This window comes from Canis lupus, chromosome 15, assembly GCF_003254725.2.
Source record: "Canis lupus dingo isolate Sandy chromosome 15, ASM325472v2, whole genome shotgun sequence".
Lineage (NCBI taxonomy): Eukaryota > Metazoa > Chordata > Mammalia > Carnivora > Canidae > Canis > Canis lupus.
Window position 1 is genome coordinate 34,501,962 of NC_064257.1, and position 23,060 is coordinate 34,525,021.

A 23,060-nucleotide genomic window follows, 5' to 3' on the forward strand; every position below is an offset into this window, starting at 1 on the left:
ATTGTTGAAATGGCAAAATTTCATTCTTTTTAATGGGTAATATTCCATTATACACACCCCACAACTTCTTTATCCATTCATCAGTCAACGAACATTTGGGCTCTCTCTGTAGTTTGGCTATTGTTAATAATCCTGCTATAAACATCAGGGTGTATGTGCCTCTCCAAATCAGTTTTTTTGTGTCCTTCGGGTAAATATCTACCTTGCTATAATTGGGTCATAGTTCTGTTTTAACTTTGAGGAAACTCCATACTGTTTTCCAGAGTGGTTGCACCAGTTTGCATTTCCATCAACAGTACAAAAGGGGAAGCAAAAGGGTTCCCCTTTCTCCACATCATCTTCAACATCTGTTGTTTATTATGTTAATTTTAGCCATTATGACAGGTATGAGGTGGAATCTCATCATCCCTGATGGTGAGTGATGCAGAGTATCTTTTCATGTGTCTGTTAGCCATCTGGATGTCTTCTATGGAAAAATGTCTGTTCCTATCTTCTTACTACTTAACTGGATTATTGTTTTTTTGAGTGTTTAGTTTGACAAGTTCTTTGTAGATTTTTGGCAGTAACCCTTTATCAGATATATCATTTGCAAATACCTTCTCCTATTCCATGGGTTGTCTTTTAGTTTTGAGATCTTCAGTATGACAAGTGATTTTCTACTGAAATCTAGACTCTTTGGGGTATTAGGATACTCTGGATCTTAAAGTTGGTTTTAGCTGGCTTTTTAGGGCATGGCTCTGGCAGAGGAAGGATGGTATCATCACCTCATTGCTACAAAGTGGAAGCAGTAGTACAGATACCCTAATTTAGTTCTATGATACCCAAGATGAGAGAGGTAGGAGTTCCAGCTCCCAACTAGGCACACAAATAGCTCCCTAAATGGCAGGGGTGTTGTTGTACCCTATGTGACCTCCACTGACACCAGAGAGTCAGATGTAACTTCCATTAACCCTCCAGGGCTGGTTAGTAGCAAAAATCCTGATTCTGCACTGGGTCTTCTCTGACATGACCTAAGCAGACAGGGGAGGGTACACCTTCTTACTGCCAGTTGAGGTTGTGAAAATCTAGGCTCCCAATGTCATCTCTAACACCATCATGGCAGGAAGGTAGAAGCCCTACATACTGCCAAGTGTGAATGAAAGCTCTGGCTCCCTCCCTTGCCTTGTCTTCTCTGGTAATTATCCAGGCTGAAAATTAGGTTTCTTCATTATAGCCTGAGGAAGACGGAAATCTAGGTGCTTCAATGGCCTTTGCTGGTATAATTTGGGATGGGGCTGGTTTTTACCACAGTATTTCCTAGTGCTTTTGCCTTGAGAGAACAGGACTCTTCTGTCCTATAACATCCAGAGTTTTTTGTTTTACTTACTAAAAGGAAGAGGGGAAAGTACATCTTCTCCATGTTCCTGAGAGAAGTCTTCTGGGTGCTTTTTAACATTTACTCTTTATCACTAGTTTTAACTAATAAGTATGTGCACTTGGTGTAGTTTTGTGTTTTCTATGTATGTGTTTCATGGAGAGTTTCAGATCTGGGGGTTTATAGTTTTCATGAAATCAAAAACATTTAGCCAATATTTTTTCAAATTTTTTTTTCTGTTTTTCCCTTCTCATTTTAAAATTTGAATTATCATACATTGTCCATCTATATGTTTATCATCTTTTTTTCCCTATCCTTTTTCTCTCTGGTTTACATCTTGGATAGTTTCTATTGTAAAATCTTCAATTTAGCCACATCTTTTCCTCTGCAGCATCTAGTCCATTTATAGTATTTCCCAATTATATTGTTGATCCTTGAACAAAGCAGGGGGCTGGGGCAGCAGCCCCCTCTGAAGTCAAAAATCCACGTATAGCTTTTGGCTTCCCAAAACTTAACCACTAATAGTCTACTGCTAACCGCAAGTTTTATGAATAACACAGTTAACTGACACATTTTGTATGTTATATGTATATATACTATATTCTTACAATAAAACAATCTAGAGAAAAAATGTCAAGAGAATTATAAGAAATATATTTACAGTATCATACTCCATTTATCAAAAATAAAATTATTTTATTAATGGATCTGCAGAGTTCAAATCCATGTTGTTAAAGGGTCAGCTGTATTTTTTATCACAAGAATGTTTTCTTTAAAATGTCTTCCAGGAACACCTGGGTGGCTCAACGGCTGAGTGTCTGCCTTCGGCCCAGGGTGTGATCCTAGAGTCCTGGGATTGAGTCCCACATCGGGCTCCCTGCATGGAGCCTGCTTCTTCCTCTGCCTATGTCTCTGCCTCTGTGTGTGTCTCTCTTGAATAAATAAACAAAAACTTTTTTAAAAACTATCTTCTATATGTCTCATTATGTTAGAAGTTTCTCTTAACTTTTTTGAGCTTACGGAGTATATTTATATGGTTTAATGACTGTCTACTAAGTCTGTAATTTATAGGTCTATTTCTGTTGACTGATCTTTTTCTTCACTATGAAATAAATTCTCCTGCTTCTCTGTATGCCCAGTCAATTTTTTAAATATAGTTTTTATTCCATGCTCATGGATTGGGAGAACAAATATCATTAAAATGTTGCTACTACCCTTAGCAGTCTACAGATTTCATGCAAGCCCTATCAAAATACCAACAACATTTTTTACCAAACTAGAACAAATGATCCTAAAAATCTTATGGACCCAAATAGCTAACGCAACCCTGAAAAAAAAAAAAAAAAAAAAAAAAAAAAAGAAAAGAAAAGAACAAAACAGAAGAGATCCCAATCCCAGATTTCAAGATATACTACAAAACTGTAGTAATCAAAACATGGTACTGGCACAAAAATAGACACACAGACCAGAGAACAGAACAGATAGCCCAGAAATAAACCCACAATTATATGGTCAATTAATCTTCAACAAAGGAGGAAAGAATATGCAATAGGAAAAAAGTCTCTTCAAATGGTGTTCGGAAAACTGGAAAGCTACATGCAAAAGAGTGAAATTGGACCACTTTCTTACATCATACACAAAAATAAGCTCAAACTGGATTAAAGATATAAATGTGAAACCTGAAACCATAAAAATCCTTTAAGGGGTGACAAGCAGTAATTTCTCTGACATTGGCTGTAGCAACATTTTTTCTAGATGTCTCTTGAGGCAAGGGAAGCAAAAGCAAAAATAAACTATTAGGACTACATCAAAATAAAAGCTTCTACACAGCTAAGGGAACAACTAAAAGGCAACTTACAGAATGGGAGAAAATATTTGCAAATGATATATCTGATATAGGGTTAATAACCAAAATATATAAATAACTTACACAATGCAGCACCAAAAACCCCACAAATAATTCAATTAAAAATGGGCAGAAGGCATGAAGATATTTCTCCAAAGAAGACATACAGATGCCAAGAGACGCATAAAAAGATACTCAATGTCACTCACCATCAGGGAAACAAAAATCAAAACTACAATGAAATACCACCTCACACCTGTCAGAATGGCTAAAATAAAAAACACAAGAAACTAGTGTTGACGAGGATGTAGAAAAAAGGAACCCTCATGCACTGTCAGTGGGAATGCAAAATGGTACAGCCACTGTGGAAAACAGCATGGAGGTTCCTCAAAGAGCTAAAAATAGAATTACCCTACAATCCAGTAATCACAGTACTGGGTGTTTATCCAAAATAAATGAAAACACTAATTTGAAAAGATATATGCAACCCTGTTTACTGCAGCATTATTTATAATAGCCAAATCATGGAAGCAATCCAAGTGTCCTCAATAGATGAATGGATAAAGATGATGTGGTATGTGTGAATACAATGAGGTATTACTCAGCCACCAAAAAGAATGAAATCTTGCCATCTGAAATAAGAAAGATGGATCTAAAGGGTATAATTTAAGTGAAATAAGTCAAAGACAAATACTATATGATTTCACTCATATGTAAAATTTGAGAAACAAAAAAAATGAACAAAGAAAAAAAAGAGGCAAAAAATAAACTATAGAGAACAAGGGGGTGGTTACCAGAGGTAGGTGGGGCAATGGGTGAAACAGATAAAGGTGATCAAGAGTACACTTACCATGAGCAATGAGTAATGTATAGAACTGCTCAATCACTGTATTGCACACCTAAAACTAATATAACACTGTACGTTAATTATATCGGCATTAAAAAATAAGTCGTTACACTAAAAAAAGGTCTTTATATTTTATAGCAGTTTTAGGTTCACATCAAAATTGAGCAGAAAGTAGAGCTCCATATGTCCCTATCCCCACATATCCACAGCTTCCCTGCTATCAGCATCACACCCCAGAGGGTAGATTTGTTACAACTGATGAACACACAGTAACATATCATTATGACCAGAAGTCTACAGTTTACATTAGGGTTCACTCCTGGTGGTGTACATTCTATGAGTACTGACATGTACCCGTCACTTTAGTATCACACAGAATAGTGTCACTGCTCTAAAAATTCTCTGGGCTCATCCCTCCCTTTCTCCTAATCCCTGGCAACCACTGATATTTTTAATGTCTCTATAGTTTTGCCTTTTCCTGAATGTCACATAGTTGAAATACTACAATATACAGCCTTTCCAGATTAGCTTCTTTCACTTAGGAATATGTAATGAAGGTTTCTCCATTTCTTTTCTTGTCTGCACATACCACCGTTCATTTAACCACTCACCTACCAAAGGACTTATCGTTTACATTTTGGCAATTTAGGAATAAAGCTGCTAGTAATAACTGTGCACAGTGGTTGTACGGAAACAAATTTTTAGTTAAGTAAATATCAAAAAGTATGACTGATGCATCTCACTTAAGATTGTTTATTATTTTTTATTTTTTTATTGGAGTTCAATTTGCCAACATATAGCATAACACCCAGTGCTCATCCCAAGTGCCCCCCTCAGTGCCCATCACCCAGTCACCCCAACCCCCTGCCCACCTCCCCTTCCACTACCCCTTGTTCATTTCCCAGAGTTAGCTGTCTCTCATGTTTTGTCACCCTCACTGATATTTTCACTCATTTTCTCTCCATTCCCTTTACTCCCTCTTACTAACTTTTATATTCCCCAAATGAATGAGACCATAGAACGTTTGCCCTTTTCCAACTGACTTATTTCACTCAGCATAATACCCTCCAGGTCCATCCACCTCGAAGCAAATGGTGGGTATTTGTCGTTTCTAATGGCTGAGTAATATTCCATTGTATACATAGACCACAGCTTCTTTATCCATTCATCTTTCGATGGACACCGAGGCTCCTTCCAGTTTGGCTATTGTGGACATTGCTGCTAGAAACATCGGGGTGCAGGTGTCCTGGCGTTTCACTGCATCTGTATCTTTGAGGTAAATCCCCAGCAGTGCAATTGCTGGGTCATAGGGCAGATCTATTTTTAACTCTTTGAGGAACCTCCACACAGTTTTCCAGGGTGGCTGCACCAGTTCACATTCCCACCAACAGTGCAAGACGGTTCCCCTTTCTCCACATCCTCTCCAACATTTGTGGTTTCCTGTCTTATGTTAATTTTCACCATTCTCACCGGTATGAGGTGGGATCTCATTGTGGTTTTGATTTGTATTTTCCTGATGGCAAGTGATGCAGAGTATTTTCTCATGTGCTTGTTGGCCATGTCTATATCTTCCTCTGTGAAATTTCTGTTCATGTCTTTTGCCCATTTCATGATTGGATTGTTTCTTTGTTGTTGAGTTTAGTAAGTCCTTTATAGATCTTGGATACTAGCCCTTTATCTGATAGACCATTTGCAAATATCTTCTCCCATTCTGTAGGTTGTCTTTTAGTTTCACTGACTGTTTCTTTTGCTGTGCAGAAGCTTCTTATCTTGATGAAGTCCTAATAATTCATTTTTGCTTTTGTTTCTCTTGCCTTCATGGATGTATCTTGCAAGAAGTTGCTGTGGCCAAGTTCAAAAAGGATGTTGCCTGTGTTCTCCTCTATGATTTTGATGGAATCTTGTCTTACATTTAGATCTTTCATCCATTTTGAGTTTATCTTTGTGTCTGGTGTAAGAGAATGGTCTAGTTTCATTCTTCTGCATGTGGATGTTCAATTTTCCCAGCACCATTTATTGAAGAGATGTCTTTTTTCCAGTGGATAGTCTTTCCTGCTTTGTCGAATATTAGTTGACCATAAAGTTGTTTTTGTGCCTGTACCACACTGTCTTGATGATCACAGCTTTGTAGTACAACCTGAAATCTGGCATTGTGATGCCCCCAGCTATGGTTTTCTTTAATACTCCCCTGGCTATTTGGGGTCTTTTTTGATTCCAAAATTATGTTTATTTTGTAAGAAACTGCCAAACTGTCTTCTATAGTTGCTGTACCATTTTGCATTCCCACCAATAATGGTGGGAAGTCCTGATGTTCCACATCCTCACTGGCAACTAGTATCACCAGTGTTTTGGATCTGACCATTCTCAAAATGTGTATTGTAGTATCTTACTTTAATTTTCAATTCCCTAATAACATGCAATGTTGAACATATTTTCATACACTAATTTGCCACGTGTTTATCTTTTGGTGAGATGTCTGTTCGAGTGTTTGGCCCATTTTTAAACTTTAAATAAGGTTGTTTCTTGGGACGCCTGGGTGGCTCAGTGGTTGAGCGTCTGCCTTTGGCTCAGGTCGTGATCCCGGACTCCAGGATCGAGTCTTGCATTGGGCTCCTTGCGGGGAGCCTGCTTCTCCCTCTGCCTCTGTCTCTGTGTCTCGAATGAATGAATGAATGAAAGAATGAATGAATGAATGAATAAATAAATAAATAAATAAATAAATAAGGTGGTTTCCTTACTGTTGAGTTTCAAAGTTCTTTGAATATGTGCAGTCCTTTATCATATGTGCCCTTACCAAATATTTTCTACCAGTCAATGGCTTCTCTTCTCATTTTCTTCAAATGTCTTTCACAGAGGTCTTTAACTTTAATAAAGTCTAACTTATCAATGACTTCTTTTGTGTATTGTATTCTTCATTGTGTATCTAAAAAGTCATCACCAAACCCAAGGTCATCTAGGCTTTTCTGCTATCTTCTAGGAGTTTGATATTTTTAAGTTTTATATTTAGGGTTATGTTCTACTTTCAATTTTTGTGAAAGGTATATGGTTTGTGTCTAGATTTTGTTTGAATGTGCATGTTAAATTGTTTTAGCACCATTTGATGAAAAGACTTTCTTCATTCTGCCTTTTCTCTTTTGTCAAAGACCAAATGGCTATATTTGTATAAGTCTATTTCTAGACACTCTGGACTGTTCTATCGATCTATTTGTTCTTTTGCCCATAGCACACTTGGTTGCAATAGCTTTATAATAAATTCTGATGTCAGACAGTGTCAGTCATCTGACTTTGTTCTGTAACATTTTGTTGGCTATCCTGGGTCTTTGTCTCTCTATATACACTTCAGAAGCAGTTTGTTGATATCAACAAAATAACTTGCTGGCATTTTTATTAGGATTGCACTGAAACTATAGATGAAATTAGAACAGGCATGTTGACAACACTGAGTCTATCTACAAACATGAACTATCACTCCATTTACTTAGTTCTTTAATTTTGTTCATCAGTCTGTAGTTTTCTTCATATAGACCTACTTTTTTTTTTCAGATTTATATGTCAGTATTTCATTTTGGGGGATGCTAACATAAGCGATACTATGTCTTTAATTTCAAATTCCATCTGAGCATTACTATTACATACGAATCTGGTGGTCTTTTGTACATTAACCTTATATTCTGCAAGTTCACTGTGATTATTAGTTTCAAGAGTTCTTTGCTCACTGTTTCAGATTTTATGCATAGACAATCATGTATGTGCAAGCAAAAAGTTTTATTTCTCCCTACCAAATCTGTATGTCTTTTATTTCCTTTTCTTGTCTTACTGTATTAAATAAGACTCCCAGCATGATGTTGAAAAGGAGTGGTAAAAGGATATCTGTGTCTCATTGTTCCTGATCTTAGTGGGAAAGCTCTAACTTAACACCATTAAGTATGATGTTAGTTATAGGTTTTGTGTAGACGTTCTTTAACAAGCTGAGGTAGTTCCCCTCTATTCCTAGTTTGCTGAGGTTTTTTTTTTTTTTTTTTAATCAAGAATGGATGTTGGATTCTCTCAAATGATTTTTCTGCAGCTAATGATGGGATCATTTTTCTTTTTGATAGGATTTTTCTTTTTTGGCCTGTTGAGGAGATGGGTTACATTAATTCATTTTCTAATGTTGAACCAGGTTTTCATGCATGTCATAAACCCTACTTGTTTATGGTATATTATTCTTTTACCACATGTTGGATTTGATCTGCTAATACTTTTTTCAGGATTCTTGAATCTTTGTTCATGAGAGACAGTGGTCTGTAGCTTTTTCTTCTTATAATTCCTGTTTGGTTTAGGCATTAGATTGGTTTAGGTATTAGGTAAGGTACTAGGTATCTGGCCTCTCAGAATGAGCTAAGAAATATTATCTCTGATTCTATTTTCTGGAAAAGACTGGAAAGACCTGATATTTCTTCCCTAAATGTTTTTGTAGAGTTCACTTATGAATCCATCTGGGCTGCCTAGTCATTTTTTTTACTGGATGCCAAACACTGGGAATTTTATAGATTTTTTTTTTCTTCGGTGCTGGATTCTTTTGGACCCCTTTACATACTTGTAAATCTTCATTCTGTTATGCTTTTAAGTAAGTTACTTAGAAACAGTAAATCTTGCTTTTACACTTGTTAGGGAGAACCAGAGAAGCCTTTAGTGTAGGGCTAATTTGGCTTTACGACTCAAGTAAAATCCTTCTGAGTCTTCTACTCAATGCACCACACATTGTAAGGCCTTTCCACTCTGATGGACTACTATGGGGAAATCATGGGACTTTATTTTTCTTCCTTCAGGGATCACTGCCTTGTACTACCTATTTTCCAGTGTTTGAACACCACTGTTTCCTATATTTTGTCTCAGGTTTTAGTCAATGCCTTAGAAAAAAAAATCATTCCTTATTATTCCATCCTGGCCAGAAGAAACTACCAGACAAAAATCAATCATGGTTCTACCACATACTAGCTGTATAACCTTGGACTAGTATCTCAGTGCTTCATGAATGTTTTTTCAGAAATGTTTTCTCATTTATAAAATGGGAATAATGATTACCTAATTCCTACAGCTGACAGAATTCAAGTATAAAGTGATTCTCTCAATAAACTAAGCATGAATTTGTCTTGCCTCTATGTATTTCTTCAACTTATGCAGCTTGTCATTTACAGATCTGAAATCTGTTTTAAATATCTTCTATATTTTTATGATAATTAGTACTATGATTAATGCTGTCAGATACTAACAGTAATAACACCATTAATTCGAACATTTACTATGTGTCAGGCATTATGGTAAATATTATGCACATGAAGTTTCAGGTTCTCAGCTTTGTTTTCAAAATCAAGTTGGTTCACTTTTTTAATATTTTTACTATCCTAAATTTCCCTTCTTCCTCTATATGTACTAGAATTTATCCCAAATTAACGATGGAATACAAAAACACTGTCATCTATTCATACTGAGAAAAAAGCAGCAATTAAATTATTTATAAATCTAAAGTTCATATTTTAATCTAATTTTGGATGTTATGGTTCCTTTTCCTTATGTCCTTATTTTCTCCTAGTAAATAAAAGATAGTCACAGGAAGAAAGCAATTCCCAGAACTATGTACTTGCCCCCAGACATAGTTAAGGAAAGATTAGGGAATGGGACACAAGAACTCTTGGGAAATGAGATGATGTTCACAGTGTCTTAAAAAGAATTGTACTCAGACTGAAAAAGAGAATAAGGATAATAAAACATAGGACACAGACCACCCGAAAGCAGAGCGTTCCAAATGCTGGGAGATGAAGGTGGGGTACAGAGAAACTGAAATGAGAGATGCTCTGGAACTATTTAGATTATCTAAAGTATAGACGTGACACTGAAGACTTCAGCATGCTAAATGACAGGACCATATACTCCAAAAATTTTGAGTATGTGCTAACATTTATTGAATATTTACTATGTGCTAGGTACTTATCTAAGCATACTAACTGATTAAATTTCACAGATCCATGAGACAGATACTACTGTTAACACCATTTTACAAATGAACTGAGAAGTTCAGTTCTCAATGTCACATTAAATAAACATCTTCAATATTTAAAATTTTATATATAATAAGTTCAGTTTTTGAGATACTCTAAACTGCATCCAGAGAATTATTTTTCATTTTTTATTTATTCTTTTTTGAGAGAGAAACAGTGAGTGAGCGCACAAGCAGGGGGTAGAGTCAAAGGGAGAGGAAGAAGCATACTCCCTGCTGAATAGGGAAGTCCAATGCAGGCTCATTTCAGGACCCCGGGATCATGACTTGAACCAAAGGCAGCCGTTTAACCAACTGAGCCACCCAGGAACTCCCATACACAGAATTTTAATGACTAAAATTTCACACAGCCCTTCTGAAAGGTTAGCCAAAATCCATCCCAGAGAATTCCCATTTGGAGGCTTCATTCATTCATTCATTCATTCATTCATTCATTTATGTTTTATTTTTTATTTTTTAGTAATTTAATTTGGGAGACTTTTGCCTATTATAATATGGTTAATGGCACTCTGAGAAGGGTACAAGTCAGAGAACTTGGAATATTTTAGACAAAAGAGCCATATGGGTCACCTAGAGCTTCACAACATACCAGGACAAAATCAGAAAGTGTTTTAAGAGGTTTCATGATGTCTACTGATATGTGTGTCAGGATAAAGACCAAAATGTGGAAATCATTATCAGTTCTGTGCCACCAGTGTGTAAGAAAAAAAACAGCCCGTGGTAATGGGGACCCAGAAAAGTTTTCCTTTTGCCACAGGAATTTTGGCTTCTCACCAGCCCCATAAAAACAAACATACAGCTCAGTTTGGACAGCCAGATGGAATAATCTCAGGGGCTTGTCAATATATATTGTCACTCTAAAGTTTTTCATATAATGCAGCGCTCACTGCACCTCTCTCAACAAATTTACACTTCCTCCCTGAATTACTCTTACTTTTTGCACTCGTTCAGTCGACCAATATCATCTATACCTAAAACTCTTTGTATTGTTCATTACTATTTGCAGAATATAAAATTAGAAACCAAATAACATAATGAAAGCACAACAGTACCACTCTGAATAAAACCTATATATGCAACTTCAGAATTTCACGTGTATGAAATCCCAGACTTAGTATGTTCTTACAGCCAATGCATTGAGAAGTCAGGACATTATCTTATTCATAAGATAAAGACATTTACTTTCATATATTCTTTTTAATTCAGAATATCATGAGAGAAATGTGAATCACTGAGGTGCTTCTCATAAAAACACCAACAAAATCTTCCTAAAGTAGGGGCAGCCTGGGTGGCTCAGCAGTTTAGCACCGCCTTCAGTCCACGGCGGATCCTGGGGACCCAGGATCGAGTCCCACATCGGGCTCCCTGCATGAAGCTTGTTTCTCCCTCTGCCTGTGTCTCTGCCTCTCTCTCTGTGTCTCTCATGAGTCAATAAATAAAATCTTAAAAAAAAAAATCTTCCTAAAGTATTCACCTAAGAACACACAAAGAATATTTAGTTACTTCTTTTATCTGTAGAAGTGAAAATGCACAAGTATTGTGTGAATCCTTAATTAATGCAAATAAAGCCAATTATTTTTAGTACAAATTCATATATTTTATACCAGTTTAAATTGGAAGATGGCAAGAGTAGGCTTTTCCTTGAAGTTTCACAGCTGTATCATGATCCACAATCATATCACCAGGTTTTACCGTTCTTGTGTACAGAAATTAGTGTATAAAGGTAAGTGACGGAATGAAAGCACAAATACCCAATGATCCACTAATTAATGCTGTTCCTGCATAACTGGGAAGTAGAAAGAAAAGAACTTCAATCTTACCAGAAAGTTTTACTTCTCTAGCCTCTACTAATTATGCCTTCCCAGCTAGCTATTTATCAGATTTCTTCATAAGACATTTAAATTAGGAGAATTAATGACACCAATGACCCCTTGAAAATTTTAATGAATATTATTTGGTCTTTCATGGGTGAAAAATATAGGAAAACAATAAAACTAAGAAACTAGAGAATACAAATAGTCATTACCAGATAAATATCAACATTAGATTTTAAATGCAAAATATAAAATAAAGCACCAGAATCCTTAACCTCAGTGGTTACTCTTTAATACACTAAACCTACATTTTAGCTGGAAATCTTTATCATTCCTATTTTCTACTAGAAAATTTTTAAATGTAATTCCTTTAAGTCTGTCATGATTATAGATTCAAAACCTTTCATCATCATAAGTAGTACATATTGACAGATCTCTTGATAAAATTAGTTGGATGGCTGTTAATTGAAATTACCAATAACGTGAAATTACCACACCAAACTAAAAACTTTGAGCTGAAAAAATAAAAATAAAAATAAAAACTTTGGGCTGGTAGCTGTGGCACAAGAGATCTACCATAAACTTGGCTGTTGACTTTTTGTGAGACTTTGGGCAAGCTGCTTATCTTTTGCTTCAAGTGTCCTCATTTTAAATGTATAAAATACCATCCTGTTCCATCACAGTGACTATTATAATAAAAGATCATAGCTAAATAAAGCATGTAAAGCCATAAAGAAGTTTTTAATAAAAAAGGACATTATAAATACAGTTTTTTACTACTGTATTACCAAAAGATGTAAATGTTCCAATGTTCATATAGCTTCTTACATATCAATTATGAAACAGTTTGCTTACTGATTAAAAATAAATATTGTTAAAATGTCTATGCTACCGAGAGCAATCTACACATTCAGTGCAATCCCTATCAACATACCATTGACATTTTTCACACAGCTGGAACAAATAACCCTAAAATTTGTATGAAACCAGAAAAGACCCTGAACAGCCAGAGGAATGTTGAAAAAGCAAACCAAAGCTGGTGGCATCACAATGCCAGACTTCAAGTTATATTACAAAGCTGTGATCATCAAGATAGTATGCTACTGGCAATGCAACAGGAGAACCAAGAAATGGATCCTCAACTCTATGGTCAATTAATCTTTAACAAAGCAGGAAAGAATATCTAATGGAAAAAGACAGTCTCTTCAACAAATGGTGTTGGGAAAACTGGACAGCCACATGCAAAAGAATGAAACTGGACCATTTCCTCAAACAATACACAAAGATAGACTCGAAACGGATGACAGACCTAAGTATGAGACAGGAATTCATCAAAATCCTAGAGGAAAGGGCATGTGGGTGGCTCAGTGGTTGCTCTGCCTTTGGCTCAGGTCATGATCCCGGGGTCCTGGGATTGGGTCCCACATCAAGCTCCCTGCAGGGAGCCTGCTTCTCCCTCTGCCTAGGTCTCTGCCTGTGTGTGTGTAGCTCATGAGTAAATAAATAAAAATCTGAAAAAAAAAAAAAATCCTAGAGGAGAACAAAGGCAGCAACCTCTTCAACCTTGGCCACAGCAACTTCTTGCTAGACACATCTCTAAAGGTGAAGGAAACAAAAGCAAAAATGAGCTATTGGGACTTCATCAAGATAAAAAGCTTTTGCACAGCAAAGGAAACCGTCAACAAAACTAAAAGGCAACCTACAGAATGGGAGAAGATGTTTGCAAATGACATAATCAGATAAAGGGCTAGTATCCAAGGTTTATAAAGAACTTACAAAACTAAACACCCAAAAAACAAATCCGGGCAAGAAATGGGCAGAAGACATGAACAGATATTTCTCCAAAGAAGATAGACAAATGGCCGACACATGAAAAAAATGCTCCACATCACTCGGCATTAGGGAAATACAGATTAAAGCCACAATGAGTCTCCACAGAGACCTGGCAGGCCAGAAAGGGCTGGCATGATACATACAGGGTATTAAATGAGAAAAACATACAGCCAAGAATACTTTATCCAGCAAGGCTGTGTCATTCAGAATAGAAGGAGAGATAAAGAGCTTCCAGGATACACAGAAACTGAAAGAATATGTGACCACCAATCCAGCTCTACAAGAATTATTAAGGGGGACCCTGTAAAAGAAAGAGAGAGCCCAAAGAAACAATCCACAAAAACAGGGACTGTATAGGTAATACAAGGACACTAAATTCATATCTTTCAATAGGGACTCTGAATGTGAATGGGCTAAATGATCCCATCAAAAGACAAAGGGTATCAAACTGGATTAAAAAGCAAGACCCCCCCAAAAAAAATTAAAAAAATTTAAAAAAAAAAAGCAAGACCCATATATATATATGCTCTCTACAAGAGACTCATTTTAGACCTAAGGATACCTCCAGCCTGAAAATGAAGGGGTGGAGAACCATTTACCATTCAAATGGTCCTCAAAAGAAAGCTGGGGTAGCAATCCTCATATCAGATAAATTAGAATTTTTACCACAGACTGTAGTAAGTGATCAAGAGGGACACTCTATCATACTTAAAGGGTCTATCCAACAAGAAGACCTAACAATTATGAGTATTTATGCGCCTAATGTGGGAGCTGCCAAGTGTATCAATCAATTAATAATCAAAGTAAAGAGATACTTAGATAATACACTAATAGTAGGAGACTTCCACATGGCACTCTCAGCAAATGACAGATCTTCTAAGCACAACAGATCAACAAAACCAGGAGATGGCTCTTTGAAAGAATTAATAAGATAGATAAACCCCTAGCCAGCCTTATTAAAAAGAAAAGAGAAAACCACAAGGAGATACCACCTCACGCCAGTCAGAATAGCTAAAATTAACAACACAGAGAACAGCAAATGTTGGCGAGGATGTGGAGAAAAGGGAACCCTCTAAACTGTTGGTGGGAATGCAAGCGGGCACATCCACTTTGGAAAACAGTATAGAGGTTCCTCAAGAAGCTAAACGAAGAGGTACCCTATGACCCAGCAAATGCACTACTAGGTATTTATCCCAAAGATACAAATGTAGTGATCTGAAGGGCACCAGCACCCCAATGTTTATAGCTACAATGTCTACAATAGCCAAAATATGGAAGAGTTGAGATGTCCACCAACAGATGAATTGATGAAGAGGTAGTGTGTATATGTGTATGTATATATATAAAATATATGAGTAAATAAAATATATACATACACATATACACACATATACTATATATACATACACAAACATACAATGGAATATTGATAAAGATGTGTACATATATATATATATATACATACACACACACACACACAATGTAATATTACTCAGCCATCAGAAAAGATGAAATCTCATCATTAATATCGACATGGATGGAACTGGAGGGTATTAGGCTGAGTGAAATAAGTCAATCAGAGAAAGACAATTTTCATACGGTTTCACTCATATTAGGAATATAAGAAACAGCACAGAGGATTATAGGAGAAGGGAGGGAAAAACAGAATGGGAAGAAATCAGAGAGGGAGACCAAACCATGACAGAGACTCTTAACTATGGGAAAGAAACTGATAGTTGCTAGAGGAGAGACGGGTGGGGGCTTGGGACAACTGGGTGATGCGCGTGAAGGACGGCACGTGATGTGATGAGTACTGAGTGTTATGTGCAACTGATAAATTACTAAACTCTACGTCTGAAACTAGTATGTTCTATATGTTGGCTACTTGAATTTAAATTAAAAAAATTTTAAAAAGTAGAGCAGTTTGACACAATTAGTAATTGGCAAAGGAAGGTAAATATATTCTAATTCTTTTTTTTTTTTTAAGATTTTATTTATTTATTCATGACAGAGAGAGAGAGAGAGGCAGAGACACAGGCAGAGGGAGAAGCAGGCTCCATGCAGGGAGCCTGACACGGGACTCGATCCTGGGTCTCCAGGATCACACGCTGGGCTGAAGGCGGCACTAAACCGCTGAGCCACCCGGGCTGTCCTATATTCTAATTCTTAATTCCAAATAAATGTTGTATGATGTAATAAATACATAATGCAGATGTGTTTGTACATAAAATATTTCATATAACTACAGATACCAAGGTTTTTGGTTTTGTTTTTTTTACAAATTCAACTAGCATTAGATTTCTTATTTGAATATAGCAGGACAAAATTGATATTTCTACCTTGAAAAATCATATAAAAGTACATAAAGAATGATAAACACAAATTTCATTTTTGGAAAATCGGGAGACAAAATATAAAATGAGTAGAAAGGCTGGCCAAGCAATACCGTAGGCAGAGACATGTAAAGAACATGCTGTAGGCATCAGAAAGAAAATTCTGCAGTTAAGGATGTCAAAAAGAACAAAGTGCACTTCTTGAATGTGATGAGCACACCCTAAAGTATAAACCCCTTATTCCTATCAGTAGAAACAAGGTACATGCACTGGTAGCCATAGCTCTCCTGGACATAGTTTGGTTCTAAAAAGTAAAGGGGGACAGTGCTACATAAAAAATAATATAAACAAACTATATTTGCAAAAAGAAGGCTGTCTCTCTGGCTATAGAAGAAAAGAGACTATCTCCACTGACAGGGGCAAAATAAAGGAGGAAAATCTAACAGCCAAAAATTAATGTTCACAAAAAATAATTACTACAGAACAGATAAATAACATGCCAAATACTTCACCATTAATTAATGAAACTGAATTATGCAATCAATTCTAACTTGGAATTTCCAAAAAATCACAAAATTTTACTGACTAGAAGGATAATGACTAAACTAGTATAATCAATCACTCACCTCTGATTCATATTTTATTTTTTCTTCTTCTAAGATACGTGCATGTTCTTCTTTCTGGTGTTCAAATTCTGACTTGAGAAATGTATGTTCATAGCGAAGCTTATTATATTCAGATCTATACTTTTCCACTTCCTAAATTAAAAGGAAATTGCAATTTATGACAAATTTATGAAATTTGTACTCACTCCAAAAATCACTTTTGCAAATATAATTTTAAATTGCATTATATTGAAAGCAATTCTAAAAAGCAAAAAATAAGCTTAAAAGAAGTATAAACAAACCCTGGAAAAATTCTTATGACAAGTATTCTACATACAGAATTAGTACATTCTTGAGAAGGTGCCAATAAAGCAAATTACCATTCAATTTACCTTATTTCCTCACTGATTCTCATAAGAAAAATGAATAGGACATCAAAAGTTTTGACCTATGGGCCAAATAAAATAATACTAATGTAGTATACCTTTCAAAATTAATTAAATTTTAAAAATTAACTCTAGAGTGAAATATAAAAAGCACTCTAAAAGCCAAGATGAATTCTAAGTAGAGAGAAGATTATTTGAATATTTAGTACAGTAACTTAAGGTTCAATCAAGTAATACAATGATAGTTCAACATACCACTCTTAAGGGTATAGGCAGCACCAACTTTCCTAACTAACCAGGAACACATGCAAATCTCTGGCATGCTCCAATTCTACTTACTAACACTACAAAAGTTGCTGACATTCTAAATTCAATAAGAACTTGGGCAATAGAGAAGATGAAGGAGAAAGACACTATTTCAACATTCATCAGGAAATTAAGTAATAACACCTTCTAAAAGATTCTCCTCACTGTAAATCTTTGAATGAAAGATTCCTCTAAGCCAGTTTACAAATCGAGAAAATGGGTTTCACAATTTTATTAGAAAGTTACTCAAAAAAAAAAAACAAAACAAAACAAAAAAAAAACACCAAACTTTTACCTAACTTGATCACCTACCTTAGGTATAAATGGATTTGTTTAAATCCAAAAATTAAGTCTACTACCAAACCATAATGCTTTGTTTATTCACCAGGAGGATATTCAAAAGACGACTTTATCAAGCCAATTAAGCCATTTATAAAAGTGGATTCTACAACTGTATTGTGCAATGGAAGCATCACTAGACTACAACTTTCCAAAGGGAGTCCATTTTGAAGGGGACAATATTCATGTGCCATGTAGAAGGCCTAGTCTATTTGTTAAATAAGGTTACATATAAAAATTGTCTGGCATAATACTTAATATACTTTAATATATGTCGTCTTTTGCTATCCCATTTATTAAACATTTAATCATACCAACATTTCATTAGAGGAAGGAAATCTTTCAGTCTAAACAGAAAACTGTAACAAATTTTTATTTTTCTGAGGTTGCATGAAATACACTGTTTCATTCCACAAATATAAATTGAGCATCTATTGTATGCTAGGAACTTGGGATATACAGTGAACCAAACAGATAAAGGCTCCTCCTCTTATGCAACTTATATTCTAGAGATGGTAATAAAGAAAATAAAAAATAAGCACAATAAACATAAAGCATATTAGAGGATAAGTACTAGAGAAAAATAAAAAGTAGAGCAGGGAAAATGGGAATCCAAAGGTCTAACAAGTGATGGAAAAGGCAGGAAGCAATATTAAATGAAGATGCAGGTTGGTCAAAGTAGGCCTCAATGAGAAGGTGACATTTTAGCAAAGACTTTAAAGAGATGAGGAAGGAGTGCCTCAGTTGGTTAAGCTCAGGTCATGATCCCAGGATCGAGCCCCATGCATGGAGCAGGCTGCTCAGCAAGGAGTCTCCTTGCTTCTCCTTCTCCTTTTCCCTCCCCCTCTGCCACACACCCTGTGCTCATGTTCATTCTCTCAAATAAATAAATTTTTTAAATCTCTAAAAAAAAAGAGTGAAATGAGGAAGTTGGCTAAGAGAAACTTGGAAGGAGACTATTCATGTCACAAGTAACAGCTATAGCAAAGATTCTTGATTTGTTTCATCTCTAGAGTGCCAAAGAAACATCAAAGAGGCCAGAATGGATGGAAGTCAGACAGAGAATGGGATCTAATTTTGTGCAACCCTAAAAGCCACTGTAAGGATGCTTGAGTTAAAAGTGGAGCTACTGTAGGGTTTCTGAGTAGGGGAATGATGCTTTTCATCGGCCATATAAAGATAAATGCACAGTTCCTTCTATATAAATTACTTACTTCATCCAGATTCCTAAAGCGTTCTCTCATTGGAGTTTCTAATTCTTGTTGTATTTGGGCTCGTAACAATTCCAACTTTTGTGGCGTTAATACCTATTATGTAGAGAAACAAATAGTTCTAAATATAAAATCATAAATATTAAAATCAAGAAATTACCAAATTTCAACACCTAATTATAACAAAATTCAATTCATAAAAATTTCACAATATCCCTAATTTTACAGTCATCATTATATAAGCAGAACCATCATTTGAAACAATACTTGAAGATCTCAATTTCAGGCTCTCAGAGATGTCAAAAAAATCCATTAACAGGAAGTAAAGATAAGCACTGATTATTATTATTGTGACTGTTAGGAATAACTGTGTTGATAGCTAAGGTTACCATGTTTGAGATAATGGCTAATAGTATATTTTCTAAAGTAATCAAAATAAAGGTGTAAAAATTGAGTACCCCACAGAGAATTCTTCAGACTTATTTTCAATCAGAAAAGGCTTTTACTCTACCCAAGGCGCCTCCCTGTTATGCTCTCTTATAGAACTCATATTTCAATAAGTGATGAAGTACTTACGAAAGCTCCTGAAAGGCAAACACAGTCTTTATTCACCAGGGTGTGTCCCCAACACCTCACACTACTGCCTGGCACATAGGATCACTCAATTATCAAATACTGGCTATAAAACAAATGAAAACCTAGTTTGTATTTACATTAACCTCTGAAAATGAAGAATAATTTGTTTAATTCATTCATTTACTTATCAATACTCCAGTTAAAAAACTTCACTGAATACTAACTACATACAAAGCATTCTGCAACATAGTATATAATCTATATAACACTGTAAATACCTTCCATGCATTAACTTAATCTCTGCAATGACCCTCCAGTGTAGTTATATTATCATCCCCTTTTCACAGAAACTGAAGCATACACAAAGTCTAACTTTCTAAAGATCACAAAAACTTAGAGGAAGCATTTCTTGCCCCATAAGAAGTTCAAATTCTCATATGAAAAATAAAACATATACACAAATAACTATAAAAGTAACCAATATAGGCTTACCAGACAGTTAAAGACCATCAGAAAAGATATTAAGTATAGAAATAGCACATCAAAGGAATGGGAAAACTAAACAAGAAACTTAAAAATGGATAACATTTTTAAATTCCCTGGGGAGAAAAATGATCCTCACAGGTAAGCTAAAGGCATTTTGGACTGAACTGCCTGAAGTACTATAGATCATTTAAAACTCTGGATCCTTGAGCACTGATGCTTTCTAGATATATGACAATCAAGGCCATGCTGAAACATTTCTAAATGCCACCTAGGATAGCTACATCCTGGCCAGGAACAAAATGGAAAGAGGTGGGAGCTACAATTAGAAGATTCCTAAATATCAAGTCCCTACTCATAACTTGCTCAGTATTCAGTAGTAATTTTTTTTTACTTATAATGAAATAAATAGAATTACATAAATAACTCAAACAAAAAACACTGAAAAACTAAGTCGTCTTCTTTCAGCCATCCAGTCTCTCTCTTAGGAACCAATCATGGCTAACATCTTTTGGGTCCCTCTTAAAACAATATACAAATATATAAGCATATACACCACACCACCTTTAGTTTTTACATACAGAAAGGCATACTATACACATTTTTCTGTACCTTGTTTATTCACTGAAAGTATTCAAGCTTAAGAATGGCATCACCATATCTCCATTTTAGGAAGAAGCAAGATGGATCAAAACCTTTGGTGGGAGAAAACTGCTGACTGTGGAAGAAATAGACAATGAATGTAGTTGGGAAATCAGAAAGAAAGCTCTTGTTATAATCTGGTTTATGATGTCAAGAGTCTGGGTGATAGTATCAAGAGTCCAAACTGGGGAGAGGTGGTGGTTAAAAGGTAAAGAGTAATACATAAATCTTACTTGGATCCCATTTCAAACAAGCCAACTTTAAGCAAAACTGTGGGAAAAGTAGGGAAATGTGAACGAAGATGCAATATTAAAAGACAGAAGAAAGTAAGTACTTTTAGGTATGATAATGGTATTGTGGTTATGCTTTTAAAGGAGAGATTGCTTTGGTATTTAACAGTGATATATACTAAAATACTAGAGTTGAGATAATGTGATTTGCTTCAAAATAATCCAGAGAGGTTGAAGAACAGAGCAGCAATGTGAGAAGAAGATAAAACAAGACTGAGAGATGGTAATTATTGGAATTACTGGTGCTGGGTATCTGAGGATGCAACCCAACCACCCACTCTACAAAATCTACTTGTTTCAGATTTCTGTAATTAAAGGTTAATTAGAAATAAAAGTGCTTCTACTTCCAACAGATGGCATAAGAGAGATCAGATTTTCCTGCCTAAAACAAAAGAATAAACAAAAATCAGTTTTCAAGACACTGGGCATAATAAAGCAAAAAAGATCCCTGAGAGACAAACAACAAAGCTAGCTAGCTTTGAGAATGCTTCCAGGCCATGCACAGAAAGAGATATCCAGGCAGTCTGATGGACTCTATGACTTAAATGGAACTACAAATCAGGAGAGTAGTGTGGTTAGAATCATAAGAGAGGGTAGCAGAAAAGAGGGTGGCACAGAAACAAAATTATGAAGATCTGCAAAAGGTCTCTGTTGGCTCATTCAGAAGAGTGCCCTGAAAGAATCGGATGGATGAGTAATCTGAGCTCACACAGAGCTATGAATAGTTCCTTTTCCCAAAAGCCAGACTGAAAATCCTCATTTCAATGAGTACTCAGAAGGTTCTCAGCAGTAGCAAATAATGAGCACTAACCACTAATCTGCTCTCACTTAACAAATCTTAAAAGACCCAGAAAGATGAAACCGCTTCCAAATAACTGTCCCAGAACACAGCTCAAGAATATTTATCAGAATACAAAAATATCTAGCACTCAAAACAAAATTTACAATGTCTAGCATCCAATAAAAATTTATCAGGCATGCAAAGAAGCAGGAAAATACTACCCACAATAAGAAAAGAAATTCAATCAACCAAAACCAACACAGAAATGATATAGATGTTAGAATTAGCAAAGGCATTAAAATAGTTCTTATAACTTAATTCCATTTGTTCCAATATCTAGAGAAAAGATTGAACATGTTAAGTAGATATAAACAACTTATGAAAAAGACCTACATTAGATTTCCAAAGTAAAAACTACAATTTCTGAGATGAAAAATATACACTATACGGGATTAATGAAAGATTAGATACTGAAGAAAAAAACATCAGTGAACTTGAAGACATGACAACAGAATCTATCCAAAATGCAACAAGGAGACAAAAAAGACTGAAAATAAATAAACTGCATACTAGTCAGCTATGGAATCCCCACAGGAGATCAGAGAGGAGGCAGAAAAAATATTTTCGCAAGTCACATCCAAAACTTTTCTAAATGTAGTGAAAACTGCAAACCCACAGATCGAATACACACTAAGCACCATAAATATTAAGTACAAAGTCATGTCAACCAAACTGCTCATCATCAGCAATAAAAAGAAAATCTTAAGGGCAGCCATGAAAAGAAGACTCCCTGTGTATAAAGAACAAAGATAAGGATGGCAGCAAATTTCTTATGTAAAACAACGTAAGTGAGAAGACAGAAGAGCAACATCTTTAAAAGTATTAGGGGGGAAAACAGTCAACCTAGAAATTAGTACTCAGCAAAACTATCTTTAAAATCAATTATTTTTATTTTTTATTTTATTTTTTTAAATCAATTATTTAAAAGCTGAAAAAATTTCTCCTAGATCTCCCTGTTAGAAATGTTAAAATCCCTAAGCCAGTAGGAAAATAGTACCAATGGAAATATAAATCTACACAAAGGAGAAAAGAACACTGAAGCTGATAACTACCCAAGAGTCTTGTAATCTATAACGTCTCTGATTTTTTTGTTACCTCCTAAGAATCTTATAAAAAACAAGCACACATACATAAGAAAAATCTCCCTTCCCTCCCAAACCCCCACCAAAGCACATGTACACAAAGGCATAGAATTAGAGGATTTTCACCATGCCATTTTAGGAAAAAAGTATGCTGTGTCTTAGACTTCTAATGGAATACTGCCACCACTTGTCTCAAAAGAAACTTAAAAGAATGCTTTATCATACACCAGTC

General features: G+C 35.5%; 1 protein-coding gene across 10 annotated transcripts in view; it reads right to left on the reverse strand.

Moving 5' to 3' along the window:
- The window catches only part of CEP83 (centrosomal protein 83), a 147,451-nt gene that overhangs the window by 76,742 nt on the left and 47,649 nt on the right, over window positions 1-23,060 (reverse strand). For 9 of the 10 annotated variants that reach the window (XR_007402197.1, XR_007402196.1, XR_007402198.1 and 6 more), the window contains exons 4-5: window positions 18,918-19,010; window positions 16,694-16,825 (exon numbers count right to left, since the gene is read on the reverse strand). Coding sequence is in view for 1 of the 10 variants with exons in the window: in XM_025438863.3 (XP_025294648.1) it covers window positions 16,694-16,825; window positions 18,918-19,010 (225 nt within the window). In the remaining 9 variants the exon portion in view is untranslated. Of the gene's footprint in view, window positions 1-16,693; window positions 16,826-18,917; window positions 19,011-19,490; window positions 19,594-23,060 lie in introns of those variants that run through there. The other variant, XR_007402199.1, reaches the window with a different exon arrangement.